This window comes from Carassius carassius, chromosome 39, assembly GCF_963082965.1.
Source record: "Carassius carassius chromosome 39, fCarCar2.1, whole genome shotgun sequence".
Lineage (NCBI taxonomy): Eukaryota > Metazoa > Chordata > Actinopteri > Cypriniformes > Cyprinidae > Carassius > Carassius carassius.
In genome coordinates, this window is record NC_081793.1 from 2,403,418 (window position 1) to 2,423,980 (window position 20,563).

The following is a 20,563-nucleotide window of genomic DNA, read 5'->3' on the forward strand; positions in this document are numbered from 1 at the left end:
TTATGGGGGGGATGGGGGGGAGGTAACCCCCCCAATATTCAAATCCATCAGTTACAACCCCCCCAATATTTCAACATGAAAATCACAGTAGATCAAATGAAAAATATAATATGAAAAAAATAGAATTCATTTATTTTGTAAAAATAATTTTGTTCCTAATCAAATATGAGTATGTCATAATAAATCAGACAAAAAATACTCCCCCTCCATTGAACCGATTGGTAACGCCCAACCAATGAGTCGCACTTTCACCAAAACAAGCGAGTGGTGTTTGAATGGGAGAGCAATGAGAATGAGGTATGAGAATATTGTGTAATAGTTAGTACACACCACATATATTTTAGCTAGCTAATCCATTGCAATGTATTTAGCTATAACTATCAGTATAACAAGTTACCAAAGCAGCTGTCTGTTTTGCTAGTATATTTTTCAATAGTGTCTGTAATTATCAACGACAAAAGTATTCACATCGGTGTTTGTTTTCTTACTAAATTAATCTGACTTTTGAACGAATTGGGTGAATTAACGATTTAAGTGGCTAACTCATTAAAACAGTGAAACACTGCCACCTACTGGCGGTTACAATACTTAATTTCTTTCTTTTGATAATCTCTACTATGTTAGAATTTTATGAATGATGATTATACACAAATTTCATAACGTTATGAGGTGTATAATCTCTTAACATGTTTTTATAACAGATTCGAGGTAAATATAGCTGCAGGGTAGAAAAGTCAGCAGAGGGAGAGGAGGAGCAGGTGATCAGGTAAAGAAGATGCCATTCAATCAATAAAATAAAATAAAATAGGAAACAGTATAGAAAAACAGCAGTTTTGTAAAGTTAGGCTATACATTAATGCCTTTAATGTTTTAAAGATGTGTTTCCCTTTAGAAAAAAAATTAAAATGCATTAAGGTGGAATGTAAAAATCTTAAAATAAATGTCTAAATGTTGTCTCTTTCATTTTTTGTATATGTTGAATTTGTAATCAGTTAAAGCATGTTGCCAGATAGATAGATAGATAGATAGATAGATAGATAGATAGATAGATAGATAGATAGATAGATAGATAGATAGATAGATAGATAGATAGATAGATAGATAGATAGATAGATAGATAGATAGATAGGAAGAAATAAATTATCCAATAACAATACACATTAAAAAAAAATTTTTTGAAAAAAATAATGGGCAGCATACAACGTTCAACCCCCCCAATGTTCAAACCAAATCTACGCCCTTGCTGACAGCTGATCAGAATCGTTCAATCTTTAAAGAGCTCTAGCATTTGAAGGGACAGACGACAAAACTGCAGCAAGCTTATAATAAACAGAACTATATATTGTCCACTGCTGTGAATGCTAATATTGCCATAATCAATATAGCTATTGTCACGGTTGTCATTCTTGGTGTGAATGGGTCTTAATTTTGTATCATCTTCAAAAAGCACAATATGCAAATTCGGTCACAGCTGCTTTTTGATTTAATTCAAAAACTCAAAATGTTAAATAACTGCATTTGAAATCAATTTTATTTTACCATGTCATTGTTCGGTCAAATAATGTTATATTAAGCATTTTTTTCATGCTGCTCTGATTTCACAGGAAATTCTGTGTTGTAAGCTTTTTTTAGTCATAAGTAGTAATTTGGTGTTGTTGTTTTTTAATTCTGCTTTCACAGTAGGAAAAATATATCTATGAAAGCTTATTTCAATAGAATAAAAAGGTATTTGCTATTTTTTAACTCACAATTCAATTCAAATGTATTTGTGTAGCGCTTTTCCCAATACACATTGTTTCAAAGTAGCTTTACAGAAAATGCATGTGTCTACACTACAATTCAGAGTTTGTTTCTTTCATTGTAATAAAATAGTCAGAATTGCAAGGAATAATAGTCAGAATTGTGAGATAAAAAGCTGCAATTACCTTTTTTATGGCTTAATTTTGTATCAAAAATAAGGTTTAATTGATAACCGCTGGGGTCTTACGATCATGGTCACTCGACCGCCATTATAAAGCTTGGTAGAGCCAGGAAATTATTTTAATACAACTCCCATTGTCTTTATCTGAAAGAAGACATATATACCTAGGATAGCTTGAGGGTGAGTAAATCATGGGATTATTTTCATTTTTGGGTGTTAAGTAACTGTGGGGGCGTTGTTATAACAGACCAGATGCCATGCTGTTTATCTATCAAAATGACGTCTGTTGATGTTGTAAATGTTGTTTAGGTTAACACAACTATCATTATTACTTACAGCATTCACAGTCCACAAACAAGCTGCCTTCAGCTAAAGCAATTACCCAAGAGTCCCATGAGCAAGGCGGATACAAACTGCATCTTTGAGTCACTATATATGCAGAAGGCGCCGACTACAGCCTGATGACATTTAGAGAGCGGCCAGCTTTCATTCCCACTCACAGGAATACAACAGAGTTACACTGGAGAGACGTGGTCACTTACCTGGGGCATTATGGAAAGACTGTGAACGAAAGAGTGGACGTGTGGATGAGGTAATGTCTCCAGCGGCTCCCGGAGGAGAGGCTCTTGCCCCGGTGCCCAGACCAAACTCTGCTGGAAAACCCACATGTGTTTGAGTCAAAAAGGTGCTGGATTGAAGGAGCTCGAAAGAGTTACTTCATTTTGGCATCATCAATACTCAATGGCAAAGTTTATGTAAGCTTACCTGGAAGTGAGGAAGAGGAATGAGCTCGTGCCAGACTGTGAAGGTTTGGCTGTAAGGAAAAACAGTGCGTCTTATATTATAAATGTACTTAGAGAGGCTTTATTTACAGTGGGAGATGTGCCTTATGCTCATTAAGAATGCATTTATTTCATGAAAAATACAGTAGAACAGGTAATACGGTTTATATGTTTAAAAAAAAAAATCATACCTATTCTAAACCTTTAACCTGTTTATAGGAATAGTTGAACTATCCCTTTAACTTACATTTTTATTTAATTATACTTTGTTCATATCCAATCACTGCAGCTGTAAATATAACTTAATCCAGTAAAACCTGCATTCTGTCATTTTACAACATTGCACAATATTCTCATTTATGTCATTACCGCAAAACATTCCCAATTTTAAATGCATGGTATTGAGAACTGAAAGTTTTGAAGGCAGCAGAGGCTAACTGGGAGTAACAGTATTGACTTCAGACTGCGGTTTATTTATTAGCGTAATATCTTTAATGACAGAGTGCTTAAGTTTAATTAAGGGTAAGAGCAGTTGAATCTCTATGAGCTCCTTCACAGCTCGCTCTACTTCATTCTGGATGTGATGTATGCCACAATTAACATGACAATCACTCTCTATGGAGGACGAAGCAGCTCAAACACACACAAACTCCAACTCCACAGCTGTGCCGCTTACTGAAAGTGAGGTTACATTCTGTCATATCCTCCGCCTTTACACTCCGGCTTCGAGCGTCTTGATTGAACGACGCAGGAGACTTCGGAGACGAGCATTAGGACGCCTGCAGGGACGAGGTCTGGGATGCAGCTACTCTCGCACGGCTGGTTGTAATCAGGGCCTGGTCTGCATCCAGCGGCCCGCTCTTGAGTGGAGGTTACACAACTCCCAGGGTACCACGCATGAGTGTGTGGGTGTGTGTACCTCCATTATGCTGTTATAGATCTCTAAATCCAAATAAAACAGCCATTGTTCTGCTTCTCTGTACTAATTAAGACATATCTGCAGATCAGTTGACTGGCAGGCTGGGGTAAACAGAGACTGTGTTTTGTTCTGCAGAGTTTGGACACGATGTGAGGATTTCATTGCAAAGAACTGCAACAAATACCACAGTGTCTGTTACTGTATCCCACATATATCATATATACATACATGTTAACTACATTTTATTATAAGGGCCAATTCTCACTATTAGCTACCATACTGGCTATGTATTAGTATAATATTAGTACATATTAATGCCTTATTCTTATACAAAAATGTATTTCTGTTTTATTAGGAACAGAACAGAATGGATTGTTTATGCATGGTTTCTGATTTTTCAAAATAATAAAATTAATTGAATTTGAACAACGACTAAAAATATAATAATAATCATCATCATCATCATCATAATAATAATGTGCATTATAAACATTTAAAAAAGATTATTTAATAAAATGTATATGATATAGAATTTGTTTTGTTGCAGTCATTATATATATATATTAAATTATTATTTTTATTTTTTTGCAGAGGGGGCGCTATGCGTGCTATGTAGTTTTGGAGGAAAAGCTCTGTGATTACGTAGGTTCCCTTAAAGCCTCATTTACATTGTAAATAGTGGACCCTGAACTGCACACAGATCTCAAGCAGCTGCTCGTTGTTTAGTGTCCTCTTTCCTGCTTCCCAGAACAGGACAAAGTGGTACAGAACATGCCTCAAGATCATCAGCCAAACCTGAAACCCTCATTTTCCAACAAACTCACTCAACCACAACAAAAAACTCAAGATATGGACCGTGTAATCGCTTGATCAGAGCACACACCCTTACCTACAGCCATAAACCATCATCTGCTACCGCAACTACGCAGACATCTTTAAAACACCGCTCTCATAAATGATCAGCAATTACTGCATAAATCATGTGCTCCAAAGCAAGCGGAAAATAAAACTGTGTACAGAACAAATAATTGATTTAACAGGACAAGTAGGCATTCAAATAATTATCATAATCTGTGTTATACAAATTATACACTTAAATCATTATTTTTTTATTGATTATAGTATATACGCTACCTGATTAACATTTCAGTGAAAACCATGATACATTTCCAAAGTTCAGAAGAAAATTTTTTTTTTTTTATCGAAAGCCTTGAAAATTTAATGTGTCCTTGCTAAAAGTATTATTAGTAATATTATTATTTACTTACTTACTTGAAACCTTTGATTGGTTGGGTATCAAATATATTAAGCAGCACTACTGTTATCGACACAGACAATAATCAGAATTGAATCAACTAATAAATGACATAGCTTGGTAGATATCGCAGTGCAGTGGATAATGAATGTGAGTGAACTGGACGGTTTCTTTACTTGCAGGCTCACCTGAGAACCAGAGAGTGAGTTCATGGCATTTAGATACGAGGGACGGGCGACTCCGTAGCTTTCATGGGGACCCGATGAATCCTTCCTCATCATAGACTCTGCTCGCTTAATAATGTCACCGATGCGGTGAACGAAACCTTCCTTTTCTGAGGGCAAGATGAACTCATTATGCACCTTGACGGGGAGAGACAGAGAAAAAGAAATAAACAAAACCAAATAAGCAAGCCTGACTTACGAAGCCCATCCATTCTGAACGCCGAGGGCGAACTGGCTATGGCACACGTAGTGCACGTAGACCATGCGGGGATCAAGGGAGCTCTCTGTGCAATGCAAACTACCCCTCGACTACTTAAAATGAAACGTGCTTAAATTGAGCATGTGCACGCTTGTGGACACTCTTTTAATTCAAGGCAGCTTTAATTAAGTTTGTCCACAAGCTGAGCTTTTACACACCACTAATAGCAGTGGGTGTTCATGCTTGGACCAATAACACGCCAGGAGTGACTCTGCGCTGCCAGGACTCTAAGAACAAACAAAGAGCTTCTGTACGGGAGAAAAGGAGCTGCATGCGGTCACACAGTCATGTAATCCAACACACACACACACACACACACACACTTATTGAGCAATACACAGTCAGATGCTCATATAGACAATATCACTCTTACACACTCACTATTATAATCTAAGCCTCACATTCATGTAAAATGACAGCAGTTCATTAATATTCTATTTATACTTTGACGTGAACTGGTAAAACGCATTTTGTAAAGGCTGATCTGAGATTTTATTCCTCCTCTTCTAAATGCATCAATCGGAAACGCACGCCTCCAAAACACACTGGTGCTCACTTCTTCAGTTCTGATTATATGTAATCTGGATTTTCAAATCCAAAAATTAAGTACTTGTAATTGGAATATACATTAAAATAGCATACATTTCTAAATACCCATAATCAGACTACGCTGTAAAAATGTATATAATTTTAATGGTAAAAGATTGTTGTGTAAAATCCTGTTCGTTAACGGCCAATACCTTTATATACATACGGTGGGAAACTAATAGAGCTACACTCAGCTGTCAAAAAGTAAACTTTTGTACTTTTTTACCCCTAAAAAGTTCATATAAGCACCTTAAAGGCACATACAGCATTAGTACCTAAAGTTTATATTTTAGTATATAAATTGTACATTATTTTACTATTTGGAAAAGTACTGCAACGTGACATTTTAAGTAATTTTACAGTAAAATACAGTAAAATGTAATGTTCGTAGCCCTCTGATGCAGTGCATAAATTATTAAATCACAAAATAATCTATGACAAATAAACACAAATAATAAAAAAACTAAATTAAGACCTTCTGATTAAAAAAATGAATGAAACTTTCTTCAGATTATACTGTATAAGTTTCTGAGGTGTCCAAGTATGCAGGCAACTTACTATCTTCACATATGCAACTTTTTATTACTTGTCTAGATCTTGGGTATCACATCAATCAAAAAAAAAAAAAAGGAAGAAAATAATAAGAAGTAAAAAAAGAAAAAAAAGACAGAAATGCAACATTGCTTTCTTGCATCTTATAATGAGGGACAAACAGAACCAGATGTCTGAAACAGTGGGTGATCCGGGGCATGTGCTAGTCAGATTACCACAAAATATCTCTGAAATATACAGATATATAACAGAAAAATGTCAGAATGCATATGTGTATAATGTAATGTGCTTTACTATATAAAAGAAAAACCTAACAATATGGTAACACTACACAATAAGGTTTAATTTGATAAAAACAGTTAACTATTTTATTGTTAGTTCATGTTAACTATTAGTTGTTATCAGTAAACCAATCACTTGAAACTTAATTATGTAAAAAAAAAAAACATGAGAACGTAAAGAGTTTGCCTAGTATTTGTAATAATTTATTTGTTACAAAGTTATTATAATAACTTCCTATAATAATATAATTTTGACAGTTAAAAATAAATGACAGTGTTGTCAAAATTGTATTGGCCTGAAAATTGCTGGCCAAAAAGAAAAAATGGGTGCTAAATGCCTATAATTAATAAAAATGGTTAATTTAGTTATTAATTTCAACATTTATCAATTAATTTAAATCTAAAGTTGTATCTGTTTATATAATTTAATGGACCTGAGTTAAGCTGAACTAACAAAGAACAGATGTATTTTTATTAACTAACATTAACAAAGATTAATAAATACTGTAACAAACAAACAAACGATTGGAAGGAAGAGAGGGAGATGGGATCGGGAAAGGGTCACTAGCCTATGGCTCTGACAATCTCCCATCTCTAATCCAATCTACCACAGAACGCTCTGCTAAATGAGAGAGAACTGGATACGTGCCTCACTGAGGACTTTCTCACAAGGATTTCACTAAATGGCACTCAAAAGAGCATATCACTCACTGATGGAGGGGAAGTACAACATTTGCTCGTGGGATTTAACTGATAAGGGCAGCAGTGGGACATTTGTGTAGCTCTGCTACAGCTGATAATGTGTGTGGTTGTGTGCTTACATGTGTCCCATGACTACTACTGGATACTAATATCCTCATCCTAATGTAGACAAGATATTTGATATTTATGTTTGATTTAACTCTTAAATGTTTTATTTTTACTCTAAAAAGACATTATGAAAAGAGAAGACAATGTGTTTAAGGGATAGTTCACCCACAAATGAAAATTCTGTCTTTAATTACTCACCCTCATGTTGTTCCAAGCCCATAAGAATGAGATGAGGGTGAGTAATTAATGACAGAATGTAATTTTTGGATGACTTCTTACAAATTTTAACGAATGCATTTAAGAGTTTAGGCACCTACCATAACTGCAGCAATGTCTTCAGGGTTGTCGCCATCCAGGTCGAATTTGAAGGTGACCATCTTATCGTTATGGGTCTGTAGCTGACACTCAACCACCCGGTCCACTTTATCAGACACCTGAGGAACAACACACACAAACATTCTGTATTTCATATTTGGTCATCAACTGAAAAGGCATTCATACATTTTGTTGGAATGTGTGTGCAAGTGTGCACTGGTCATGGTCTGAGATTATTGTGTTTGACTGCGTGTTTACTGATTATGTCTCTAGCCCTTTGAATGCTAATCAATGCAAGCCAAAGGGGTTCTTTATAAAACAAATGACTGAGGACATACCGTACCCACGCAGAGAATGATCACACATGGACAACAGCTAAACATCTTGAATTCACATGCGATATCATTCAAAGATATTGCCATTTGCACTTTTTATTTCTATCATGGATTTACAGAAGTGGAGAAATGGACTGGTGGGCGGTTAAGCACAGTCTTCAACCGATATATCGGTAAGTCAAGTAACCTTTATTTAATAAAATGTAACATATTATAAAATATACAGAAATACAGATTGTTTCAGCAACAATCAGTGATGCAAACTTCATCAAATATGAGACAAATTAAAATTCTGCTGCAAAGCAGGATTTAAAAGACAATAGCGTTTTTTTTTTGTTCAAGTCAGAACAGTGTTCAGTTCGATAATTCTGTAAAGTTTATCAATTATGAAATAAGTTTGATTCAGCTATAAGCAGTTCTACAGAAGGCAATTATGTCATTATTAATCTTGATTTAGTTAAAGTTTTGTTCTCAAGTCTGAAATATTGGCCGATATTTGGCACTTTTTAATTATCGGCATCAGTATCTAAGTTTTTTGCTTGGCTTAAAACTGTAGGAAGTTTTATTTTGAAAGTGCTAAGAATTGTCAAAATTCTATTTTAATATATTTAAAATATAAAATAAATGTATTTAGGATAAATAAAAAGCTATCATTTTCATATGATCCATTTTCAACTCATTTATTTGAGTTAATATTGTTAAATTAATATAAATATCATTGCAGCATTTACTATCTATAAAATGAAACAGGGTCATGCAAGGTCATGTGAGCTTTATATGGTTCATCGGCCACCCTGCTCTCTAAGATTATCGGTATCATTATCAAACATTAAAGGGTATATATCGGTCAACCTCTAGTTAAATTATCCTCACCCCTGTAATGCGCAAACGGGACCGCATTCTCCTCCTAAACAGTTTCACTGTTGTCCGTCTGCCAGCAAACTTACTCCCTCTGTCTGACAGTCCATCATAGCCATCGCTCAAGCCTGAGGTCACATCTGAAGCATAACTGTGAAGAAAGGAAAAATCAATAACAGAAGAATATGTTTTGCATTCTATGGCATTCAAAAACTGCAGGAACATATCTGTGTGTGCAAATCCATGATATTTACAGCCATCATTATTAGCAATGTTTGCTAATGCATACATGCTATTGCATGGTATTTAAACATACAACAATTAACCCTAAGTATTATCTACTTTGTGCAACTCACCCCAAACCATTTGCGAAAATCAAGTTTGTTATGTTAACCGCCAAACAACATGACTAACACTTTGTACAACCTAGTAAACTTATAAAAGCACAAATGTGAACATCATGTTAAGTAAACGGGTGTTTGGAAGACCTGCAGTTAAGCAGAACCCATAAAAATGGTTCAATAAGCACAAACCACTGAGGAATTTCCCTCTCTCATCATCTCAACACCCTTATTTGTTTAATATCTGGTTTTTAAGGAAACACGGTACATTTAATGAGTGCTGTGGTCCTGCTTATTAGGTTTTACAAGTCTGAAGTAGTTAAACAGACTCTGTGTATGTTCTTCTTTTAATTGTTGGCCTATGACCCCGTCTGTTAAAAAATAAAAAAAATAAGTGAAAAACAAGTGTTGTGCACTTTAAATATTAAAAGTATTTTTTTTAATTACTTGTAAATAATACATTACTGAAATAAAAGGCCACTTAAGTGTACTTAAAGAGTTACTGTCAAAGAGTCACAGTATCTTAACTCACTTTTAAAAAGTGCACATTTTAATAGTCAATTTGTAAGTTTTACTTTAAAGTACATATTAATGTGTTGACTAACATACTAAAGCACATGTAAAATACTTGATTATAATTTTAATTGTAGGGGAATCATATGTTATTACATTTAAAGTAAATATATTAAAATGTACTGAACTGCATCTTCATGCTAACAGATGTGCACTTACAAACATATTTAAATAAACGTTATACAGGTTTCAATAGAAATAACATTAAAGCAAATTATTAACATTAGCAATTATGTCTTCAAACACTTTACATTTAGTTTGCAATTAAAGTAAACTATTACAGTAATAAATACTCTTTTTAAAGTGTACTTCTTTTTACACATGGGAAAAACTGCTGGACACCAAAATGTATTTTTAACTGCACTGTTTTCTGGAAATCCAATATAACAGTTAAAGAGGAAAAAATAGACAGATGAAGTATTTGAATTGGCTTTATCTTTGGCGAAGTTCCACACACAGTTTGAGGCCATGTTTGACTTTGGTCCACAGGGACCTGGAGTCCATTCCGAGCTTGTTTCTGTGAGCTAATTGTGTCTCCCAGGTTTTTTACCAACACAAGCCTCTGTTTTATCCAAACACTGGGCTTCCTACGTGGCCCACAAACACGTTTATAGCCAGCCTACCGCTTGGCAGACTCTGGCTCTTTTTAAAAGATCTCTGCCTTTTGAGGAACATGAAGTTCTTATGAGTGGAAAACTATGCTGTAATGGCAGGCATTTGCTAGGGACAGCGTCCAAGACGCCTGTGGTGTATAAACAGTATCCTATAGGACATGGAGCATGTGCTCTGTTGCGAAAGATGAGAGTAGGGGATGGGCTCCTACTGAGCACAAAGCCATTAGTACATCTGGCACTAAAGTAAAACATCAAGCTCAAAGTCCACAGATGTGAGAGAAGGGCTGAGGGATAAAGAAAGCAGGTCTTTACCTGTCCACGGGTGAGGAGAAAGGGCTAAGCGGTCCTCTCTCGGTTTTAGTAGACACCGCAATACTCTGTGGGAAGATTAAGGAACAGGCCTTCAGCTACATGGAGTAATTAAAAACATCAAAGAAACAAGTTCATAGTAATTAGTGTAAATTAAGGTAGAATGGCTCTCCTGAGTTTAACTCTGGAATAAGTGAGGCCAATTTTGTAATTATAAACTCACTGAGGGGAAACGGAGAGCCAGGATTGGCGGAGTGAAGATGGGCGTGGCCTCTGTGGGCGTGGCCTGTTGGGGGACGAGGATTGGAGAGCAGCTGATGCTGCCATTTGAAGCTTGGGTAACATCCTGTAAGCCAGAGGGACTGAGATATCCATCAGTCTCACAATCAGCTGGAGAAACACAAAGACAAACAGACACTCTGTTAATAGATATCCCTGTGGATCCTATTTGTTGTTGTATTCTTTCAGTAAAAGCTTGCTTTAACTCAATCAAGACCCACCTTCTGATTTTATCATTAAATATCCTGTTTCACTCAGAAATGCATTACGTTATGTTTTTGTTGTCTTTATTCATAAACAGCATGGATGTCTCTCATATCAGATGATTTGGAACAAAGGCCAAAGGACACTGGAATTCATGGATCAAAACAGGGTTCAAAGATTTCATGTCCAACACTTATATTAGAAAAGAAGGATTCTTACTGCCTTGAAAACAATATTGCAAAACGTCAGCAAAGTCACAACTCACTGCTGTGTTGTTTTAGTATCATTTCAGTCCAGTTTTCATTATTTTAGTACATCAAATTAAATTAAATGAAAAAGTAAAATGGTAAACTTGATTATTTTTAGTAGTTTCGTTGCGCTTTTGTCATTTCTATTAGTTGTAGTTTTTTTTACGTCTTAAATGTGTTTTTTATTCGTTTTATTTCAATTTTAATACATCAAGTTAAACTAAATGAAAATAAGAAATGTTAAATATAGTTAGATTTATTCATTTTGTTTTGCTTTTGTTTATATATATATATATATATAATTTTTTATGTCAATTTAGTAGTTTTTTCATCCGGTTAAACTAAATGAAAATGAGCAACATAGACATTTTTAAAATTATTACTAAAGTTTTAAATAAAATTTTAATATATTAAAAATTTATTTAAAAATATATATATATATAAAAAAAGATTGTAATAAAAACTATATCTCAGTGATACTAAAATAATGTTGCAGTTATGTTACTAGCTAAAATAAAATAAAAACTTCAAAAGTGTGTCAAACTGCATGACCGTAACCCTGACCCTCCCTGAAAAGCATACACACACAGGCTATTAAAAAGAGTTTATTTGTGGACGTCGGTTGACTGTGCCGTGCTGTTTTCAGGTCTAGGAGAGCTGCTGGACTTAACATGCCATGAAAGAAACATTGAGGAAAATGTAGGGCACTGCACAATGTAGTTTATGTGAGGCTCACTGGACGTCTTGAACCCGTGCAGGAGAGTAGAAAGGCATCTGAAATAGTGGTTTCCAGATATGAACCTAAAATGTATCTGCCTGATTGGTGTATTGGTCTTTTGGTCTTTCATTTTAATCACATAAACATGATCAAATGAAGATCTGGTACGTACAGGTTGCTGAGGAGCAGCTTGTATGCTGGATGTGGAAGTGTTGATCGGCCTCTGGTTCCTCTGGTTCTGGTGGGAAGCTGCCATTAATCCCAGAATCCGATGAGCCAGTAATGGGAGAGCACATGGGTTCTAGGATTACAGGAGTGGGCGGGACCTGCACAGGAGAAGGGGCGGGGTTTTCAGATATCTGAATGTTGGATCTGGGCGATGGCAGCTCAGACTCTTCCTCAAAAACGTCCTCCTTCTTCTTCCGCTGCTGCTCCTCTGCAAGACGACGATGTTTTTCTCGCTGACGTTTGATGGCTGTAACACGGTCTCGCATGGCCTTGGCGACCAGCTTGTAGTCGGCCTCACATACAAACCCCAGAACCACCTGGAAAATAACAAGATGATTTGAAAAAAATCATTTGAAAAAAGAACAAGATATTTTTTTTTTTGCATTCAAATGAAATGAAATATGGTGTCTACTATGACTTGGGTGCCTACACTAGTAACTGTGCTCTCAAATATTAACATGATCCCATAAAATCTACTGCAGTAAATGGGTGCCGTCAGAATGAGAGTCCAAACAGCGGAAATAAAAACATCACAATAATCCACACCACTCCAGTCCATCAGTTAACATCTTGTGCAGGGTAAAGCTGTGTATTTGTACAGACACATCCATCATTAAAACATTTTTAATTTCAAACCATAGTTTCTGGCTAAGATACAAGTCGTTTATCCGTAATATTGCTTTCTCCAGTTAAAAAGTCGTCTTGTCTGAAACAGGAGAAAAATATGCACAGATCAAGCACCGTTTAGTAAAGTAAAAATGGTCCAAAACTTTTTACTTGTGGATTATTGGGATGTTTTTATCAGCTCTTTGGACTCTCATTCTGACGGCACCCATTCACTTCAGAGCATCCATTGGTGAGCAAGTGATGCAATGCTTCATTTCTCCAAACCTGATGAAGAAACAAACTCATCTACATCTTGGATGGACTGAGGGGGAGTAAATACACATTTTTAGGTAAATTACTCCTTAAATGTAGCATGCAAGTGTAAAACATGGTGCCTTGTCATTGATGCCAACAAATTATGCCTTCTTTGACAATCTAAATCAAATTTGTCTTGGCACGAAGTGTATGAAAATGGCTCTGCGATGGAGGAACAGTGTGTTTCTACTGAAACAATGTAGGCCAATGTTGTCTTGAAGACTATCATCACATCAGCTAGTCAAATTACGTGATAACCCTCCGTCGATGAGACTTAACGATAAATTTGTTCTTGATGAAAAGCAGACACATTGAGAGATAAAAGACGAACTGTGAAGGTCTGGTCTAAAAAAAATTATGTACAAGAGAAAGGCTCTAGTTTCACAACTCGGTCATGAAGCCATTCCATCAACAGCCAGGTGACCCTCTTCCTCATTTGGCCCCGCTCTCACATTTCCACCCTGATAATTAAAAAGCTATGCCCTTGAAACCATTATGCAACACACAGCAGGGTTAAACAGGCCTGAAGCAAATGCTGAGGCTCGTGCCACTGTGTCAAGAAAACCCCTGCCAGTAGATCCATACTGAGGTGTGTTTGGGACTTTGTGCTCTAGGAAGGTCAAGAGTTCAGTTACGTCCCCATATTACTGACACAGAAAGAGAAATCTACCCAGAGTGAGGACAGATTATTGGAAACGGCTGAAATTGTGAAGGTCACAGATGAAAGCTGTCATAAAGTCACAAGGGTAAAAAAAAACAAAGAAAACAAGCTTGGGTGATTCTGAGAAAAGTACAGTTCTACATCACATTTCAGCCCAAACTCAAAACATTTAAATAAAAAAATATATATTTTGCTTAATGAAAAGACACAGTGTAAAATCAGTCTTAAAAGACTACTTATGAACATTGAATTTAAGTAACTTTTGGCATTATTTTCATGACAGTTTAGAACATTTCTGAATTAATATTACCAATCCTTAGAATTATTATTTTTATTATTATTTTAATATTTAGGCCTGCCAAATCAATTAATTGCGATGGATTGCATCCAAAATAAATTTGTGTTTACATGATATGTATGCATACTGTGTATATTTATTTGTATAAATAAATACACACACGCGTGTGTATTATATATACATAATTAGACAGTACACACACATATATTATGTAAACACAAACCTTTATTAATCGCGATTAATCTGAAGTGCTGTCAAATGATTAATCGCGGTTAATCGCATCCAAAATAAAAGTTTTTGTTTAAATAGTACAACCCGAATTCCGGAAAAGTTGGGACGTTTTTTAAATTTTAATAAAATGAAAACTAAAGGAATTTCAAATCACATGAGCCAATATTTTATTCACAATAGAACATAGATAACGTAGCAAATGTTTAAACTGAGAAATTTTACACTTTTATCCACTTAATTAGCTAATTTAAAATTTAATGCCTGCTACAGGTCTCAAAAAAGTTGGCACGGGGGCAACAAATGGCTAAAAAAGCAAGCAGTTTTGAAAAGATTCAGCTGGGAGAACATCTAGTGATTAATTAAGTTAATTGATATCAGGTCTGTAACATGATTAGCTATAAAAGCTTTGTCTTAGAGAAGCAGAGTCTCTCAGAAGTAAAGATGGGCAGAGGCTCTCCAATCTGTGAAAGACTGCGTAAAAAAATTGTGGAAAACTTTAAAAACAATGTTCCTCAACGTCAAATTGCAAAGGCTTTGCAAATCTCATCATCTACAGTGCATAACATCATCAAAAGATTCAGAGAAACTGGAGAAATCTCTGTGCGTAAGGGACAAGGCCGGAGACCTTTATTGGATGCCCGTGGTCTTCGGGCTCTCAGACGACACTGCATCACTCATCGGCATGATTGTGTCAATGACATTACTAAATGGGCCCAGGAATACTTTCAGAAACCACTGTCGGTAAACACAATCCGCCGTGCCATCAGCAGATGCCAACTAAAGCTCTATCATGCAAAAAGGAAGCCATATGTGAACATGGTCCAGAAGCGCTGTCGTGTCCTGTGGGCCAAGGCTCATTTAAAATGGACTATTTCAAAGTGGAATAGTGTTTTATGGTCAGACGAGTCCAAATTTGACATTCTTGTTGGAAATCACGGACGCCGTGTCCTCCGGGCTAAAGAGGAGGGAGACCTTCCAGCATGTTATCAGCGTTCAGTTCAAAAGCCAGCATCTCTGATGGTATGGGGGTGCATAAGTGCATACGGTATGGGCAGCTTGCATGTTTTGGAAGGCTCTGTGAATGCTGAAAGGTATATAAAGGTTTTAGAGCAACATATGCTTCCCTCCAAACAACGTCTATTTCAGGGAAGGCCTTGTTTATTTCAGCAGGACAATGCAAAACCACATACTGCAGCTATAACAACAGCATGGATTCGTCGTAGAAGAGTCCGGGTGCTAACCTGGCCTGCCTGCAGTCCAGATCTTTCACCTATGGAGAACATTTGGCGCATCATTAAACGAAAAATACGTCAAAGACGACCACGAACTCTTCAGCAGCTGGAAATCTATATAAGGCAAGAATGGGACCAAATTCCAACAGCAAAACTCCAGCAACTCATAGCCTCAATGCCCAGACGTCTTCAAACTGTTTTGAAAAGAAAAGGAGATGCTACACCATGGTAAACATGCCCCGTCCCAACTATTTTGAGACCTGTAGCAGAAATCAAAATTGAAATGAGCTCTTTGTGCATAAAATTGTAAACTTTCTCAGTTTAAACATTTGCTATGTTATCTATGTTCTATTGTGAATAAAATATTGGCTCATGTGATTTGAAAGTCTTTTAGTTTTCATTTTATTAAAATTTTAAAAACGTCCCAACTTTTCCGGAATTCGGGTTGTATATTCATTTGTACTGTGTATATTTATTATGTATATATAAATACACATAAAGTATATATTTTGTAAATATTTTCATGCATATAAATGTATATATTTATATTCTTGTGTTTTATATTATATATAAATATATCTAATATATTAACATAACATATGTTTTCGCAATTAATCGTTTGACAGCACTAGATAAATCGAATTGAAAGCCTTAAACACAACGCATTATAGTAATGAAAAATTACATTGGAATAAGTTTTTTTTATTAAAACTTAAATGTAAAATGTGATTTGGCACACTATAGTCAAGAAAAATGAAAATGTGAGTATTCTGCATGAGCAAAAACTCAAAAGGAACCCATCTGGACACAAGAATTATGTGGGGAAATGTGATTAACGCTCAAAAAATAATAATGCGACGCAAAAGCCTATTATTAGTTTTTGGAATGAAATGTAATCTGGATATATTTTTGTAAGATTCATCCACTTGAGTTGTGGTAACATGCAGTAAACAGTAAACACCTGCTAAATACAGGTAGGTTACTAAGATACTCATATTTGTTAAATAGTTCTGTGATTGAATATCATTTCTTTAGGATCATTGTTGAAGATCTGTGCAGAAAACTCAACCCACATATTAACGGCCATCTGTGAACACGTACGCTTTGTTGATGCCTGAGGGGAATATCTGGGTTTAGTGTTAACAGTGACAGTAAACCAACGAGTCAGAGGAGATGGGAAATCTAACCACACCTTAGATCCCTTTAAGAAACACATATTAAAAGCTGACAGTAAAGGAGGTAAAGATCCGGTTAGCATGAGATTATGTGTGAGTGAAGCTCACCATCTCCTGTGCCACTTCCTCTGGCACGTCTTTGTAAAGCTCAAACAGGAACTCAATGGCGTTGTTGTCTTTGTACTTTCCGTGGAGCTTCTTGGTGCCGTCCATGCGAAGCCAAAGCTTCAGGCTGGATTTGACCTTATCATCTTCCTCAGCTAATTCAACGTAAACACCGTTGTGCTCCTGGAAGAACGTGTGCTCCAGCAGGTCCTGGATGGTGTATCTAGACAGCAAGATCGATATGAAGCCACACAAACTGAATGTATGAAATAAATGTTTTAAAGCTGTTTTATAATATTTATAATATAATACAATAATATTTGAAATATAGGCTATGTGCACCCGTTTTCAATGAGTCAAATTATTAAGCATAATAATAATAATAAAACTATCTAAGCTTCATGCTTTACTATTCATATGCATATGAATGTGGAAGGGTGGAAAAGCTTGCAAATATTAATTATATAATATAAATTAGCTTTTATTTAAAAAAAAATAGTTTTCATTTTGTTTTTTATTTATTTATTCTTTTATCATTTTTATAATTTTTTTTAAATATTACTTAATTAGGCTTTTTTCAGTTTTAGTTATTTACAGTAAGTAATTTTAGTGATTCAACAAACATATTTTACTTTGTAAGGTTTTATTTATTTACTTTTTTCACTTTCACAGTTTTTTCAGCTATATTTAAATCACCAAAAATAGATTTATCAAACAATAATAATAACCCTGATATGTAACCTGTGAATCTATACAAAACAAAAAAATATATATAATTTTATATACAAAGCTACAATGTTTACCAGGTTGCTGGAAAGTGGAGTAGATGTATACTTAACATTGAGGATATATTATTAATTATCATTTAAGAATGTTTTTTTTTTGTTATAAAAAATCTCTGTAGCACGACTATATTTTGTTACTGATATTTTGCAGAATCCCAAGCAATTCCATTTTGTAGAACAATTCTGCATAATAACTGGTGAATATATAAAATTGATGGAAAATTTATAAAGTACCTTTCATCTTTGTTCATGCGGATACAGCCTTCTATGATTTCCTTTAACTCTGGAACTTTAACTTTGTAGAAACTGTCGGGCTTTATACCCTGAAAACAGCAGAAGTGGACACAAATGTCAAAGTCTGAGAAAAACATTGGTCAAATGTCACTCATCAAACTAATGTTCAAATGTAAATTAGATTATTCTCTTTCAGATAATCTAATCACAGCCAGTAACATGAAAGCAAGGTTTCAAAGCATGCCTGGATGTTTTGAAAAAGTTACTTTGCACCGATGTACTGTTGATTTGTTACTGATGCTGCCCTTGAGCAAAGCACACAACCCTAAAGCTATGGGAGTTTGTTTCCGCCAAGGGACGAAAGCATGAAATAGGTCATTTCAACTTTTTATCTCACAATTCTCCTTATTTTTTTCCATGCAACTTTTTCTCGCAATTGCAAGTTTGTATCTCACAATTCTGACTTTTTCTCACAATTGCAAGTTTGTATCTCACAATTCTGACTTTTTCTCACAATTGCAAGTTTGTATCTCACAATTCTGACTTTTTCTCGAATTGCAAGTTTGTATCTCACAATTCTGATTTTTTCTCGAATTGCAAGTTTGTATCTCACAATTCTGACTTTTTCTCACAATTGCAAGTTTGTATCTCACAATTCTGACTTTTTCTCGAATTGCAAGTTTGTATCTCACAATTCTGACTTTTTCTCACAATTGCAAGTTTGTATCTCACAATTCTGACTTTTTCTCGAATTGCAAGTTTGTATCTCACAATTCTGACTTTTTCTCACAATTGCAAGTTTGTATCTCACAATTCTGACTTTTTCTCGAATTGCAAGTTTGTATCTCACAATTCTGACTTTTTCTCACAATTGCAAGTTTGTATTTCACAATTCTGACTTTTTCTCGAATTGCAAGTTTGTATCTCACAATTCTGACTTTTTCTCGAATTGCAAGTTTGTATCTCACAATTCTGACTTTTTCTCACAATTGCAAGTTTGTATCTCACAATTCTGACTTTTTCTCGAATTGCAAGTTTGTATCTCACAATTCTGACTTTTTCTCACAATTGCAAGTTTGTATTTCACAATTCTGACTTTTTCTCGAATTGCAAGTTTGTATCTCACAATTCTGACTTTTTCTCGAATTGCAAGTTTGTATCTCACAATTCTGACTTTTTCTCGAATTGCAAGTTTGTATCTCACAATTCTGACTTTTTCTCACAATTGCAAGTTTGTATCTCACAATTCTGACTTTTTCTCGCAATTGCAAGTTTATATCTCACAATTCTGACTTTTTCTCACAATTGCAAGTTTGTATCTCACAATTCTGACTTTTTCTCACAATTGCAAGTTTGTATCTCACAATTCTGACTTTTTCTCGAATTGCAAGTTTGTATCTCACAATTCTGACTTTTTCTCGAATTGCAAGTTTGTATCTCACAATTCTGACTTTTTCTCGCAATTGCAAGTTTGTATCTCACAATTCTGACTTTTTCTCACAATTGCAAGTTTGTATCTCACAATTCTGACTTTTTCTCGCAATTGCAAGTTTATATCTCACAATTCTGACTTTTTCTCACAATTGCAAGTTTGTATCTCACAATTCTGACTTTTTCTCGCAATTGCAAGTTTATATCTCACAATTCTGACTTTTTCTCGAATTGCAAGTTTGTATCTCACAATTCTGACTTTTTCTCACAATTGCAAGTTTGTATCTCACAATTCTGACTTTTTCTCACAATTGCAAGTTTGTATCTCACAATTCTGACTTTTTCTCACAATTGCAAGTTTGTATCTCACAATTCTGACTTTTTCTCACAATTGCAAGTTTGTATCTCACAATTCTGACTTTTTCTCGAATTGCAAGTTTGTATCTCACAATTCTGACTTTTTCTCACAATTGCAAGTTTGTATCTCACAATTCTGACTTTTTCTCGCAATTGCAAGTTTATATCTCACAATTCTGACTTTTTCTCACAATTGCAAGTTTGTATCTCACAATTCTGACTTTTTCTCGCAATTGCAAGTTTATATCTCACAATTCTGACTTTTTCTCGAATTGCAAGTTTGTATCTCACAATTCTGACTTTTTCTCGAATTGCAAATTTATATCTCACAATTCTGACTTTTTCTCGAATTGCAAGTTTGTATCTCACAATTCTGACTTTTTCTCGAATTGCAAGTTTGTATCTCACAATTCTGACTTTTTCTCGAATTGCAAATTTATATCTCACAATTCTGACTTTTTCTCGAATTGCAAGTTTGTATCTCACAATTCTGACTTTTTCTCGAATTGCAAGTTTGTAT

At 35.1% G+C, this 20,563-nt stretch overlaps 1 protein-coding gene across 2 annotated transcripts in view; it reads right to left on the minus strand.

Annotated features, from left to right (window-relative positions):
* wnk4a (WNK lysine deficient protein kinase 4a) overlaps positions 1-20,563 on the minus strand; it is a 63,010-nt gene that overhangs the window by 12,510 nt on the left and 29,937 nt on the right. The window contains exons 6-15 of one of the 2 annotated variants that reach the window (XM_059530398.1): positions 18,256-18,344; positions 17,240-17,459; positions 12,558-12,930; positions 11,160-11,326; positions 10,940-11,004; positions 9,115-9,250; positions 7,909-8,025; positions 5,066-5,239; positions 2,687-2,735; positions 2,464-2,571 (exon numbers count right to left, since the gene is read on the minus strand). In XM_059530398.1, the coding sequence (XP_059386381.1) occupies positions 2,464-2,571; positions 2,687-2,735; positions 5,066-5,239; positions 7,909-8,025; positions 9,115-9,250; positions 10,940-11,004; positions 11,160-11,326; positions 12,558-12,930; positions 17,240-17,459; positions 18,256-18,344 (1,498 nt within the window). Of the gene's footprint in view, positions 1-2,463; positions 2,575-2,686; positions 2,736-5,065; positions 5,240-7,908; positions 8,026-9,114; positions 9,251-10,939; positions 11,005-11,159; positions 11,327-12,557; positions 12,931-17,239; positions 17,460-18,255; positions 18,345-20,563 lie in introns of both variants that reach the window. The other variant, XM_059530397.1, reaches the window with a different exon arrangement.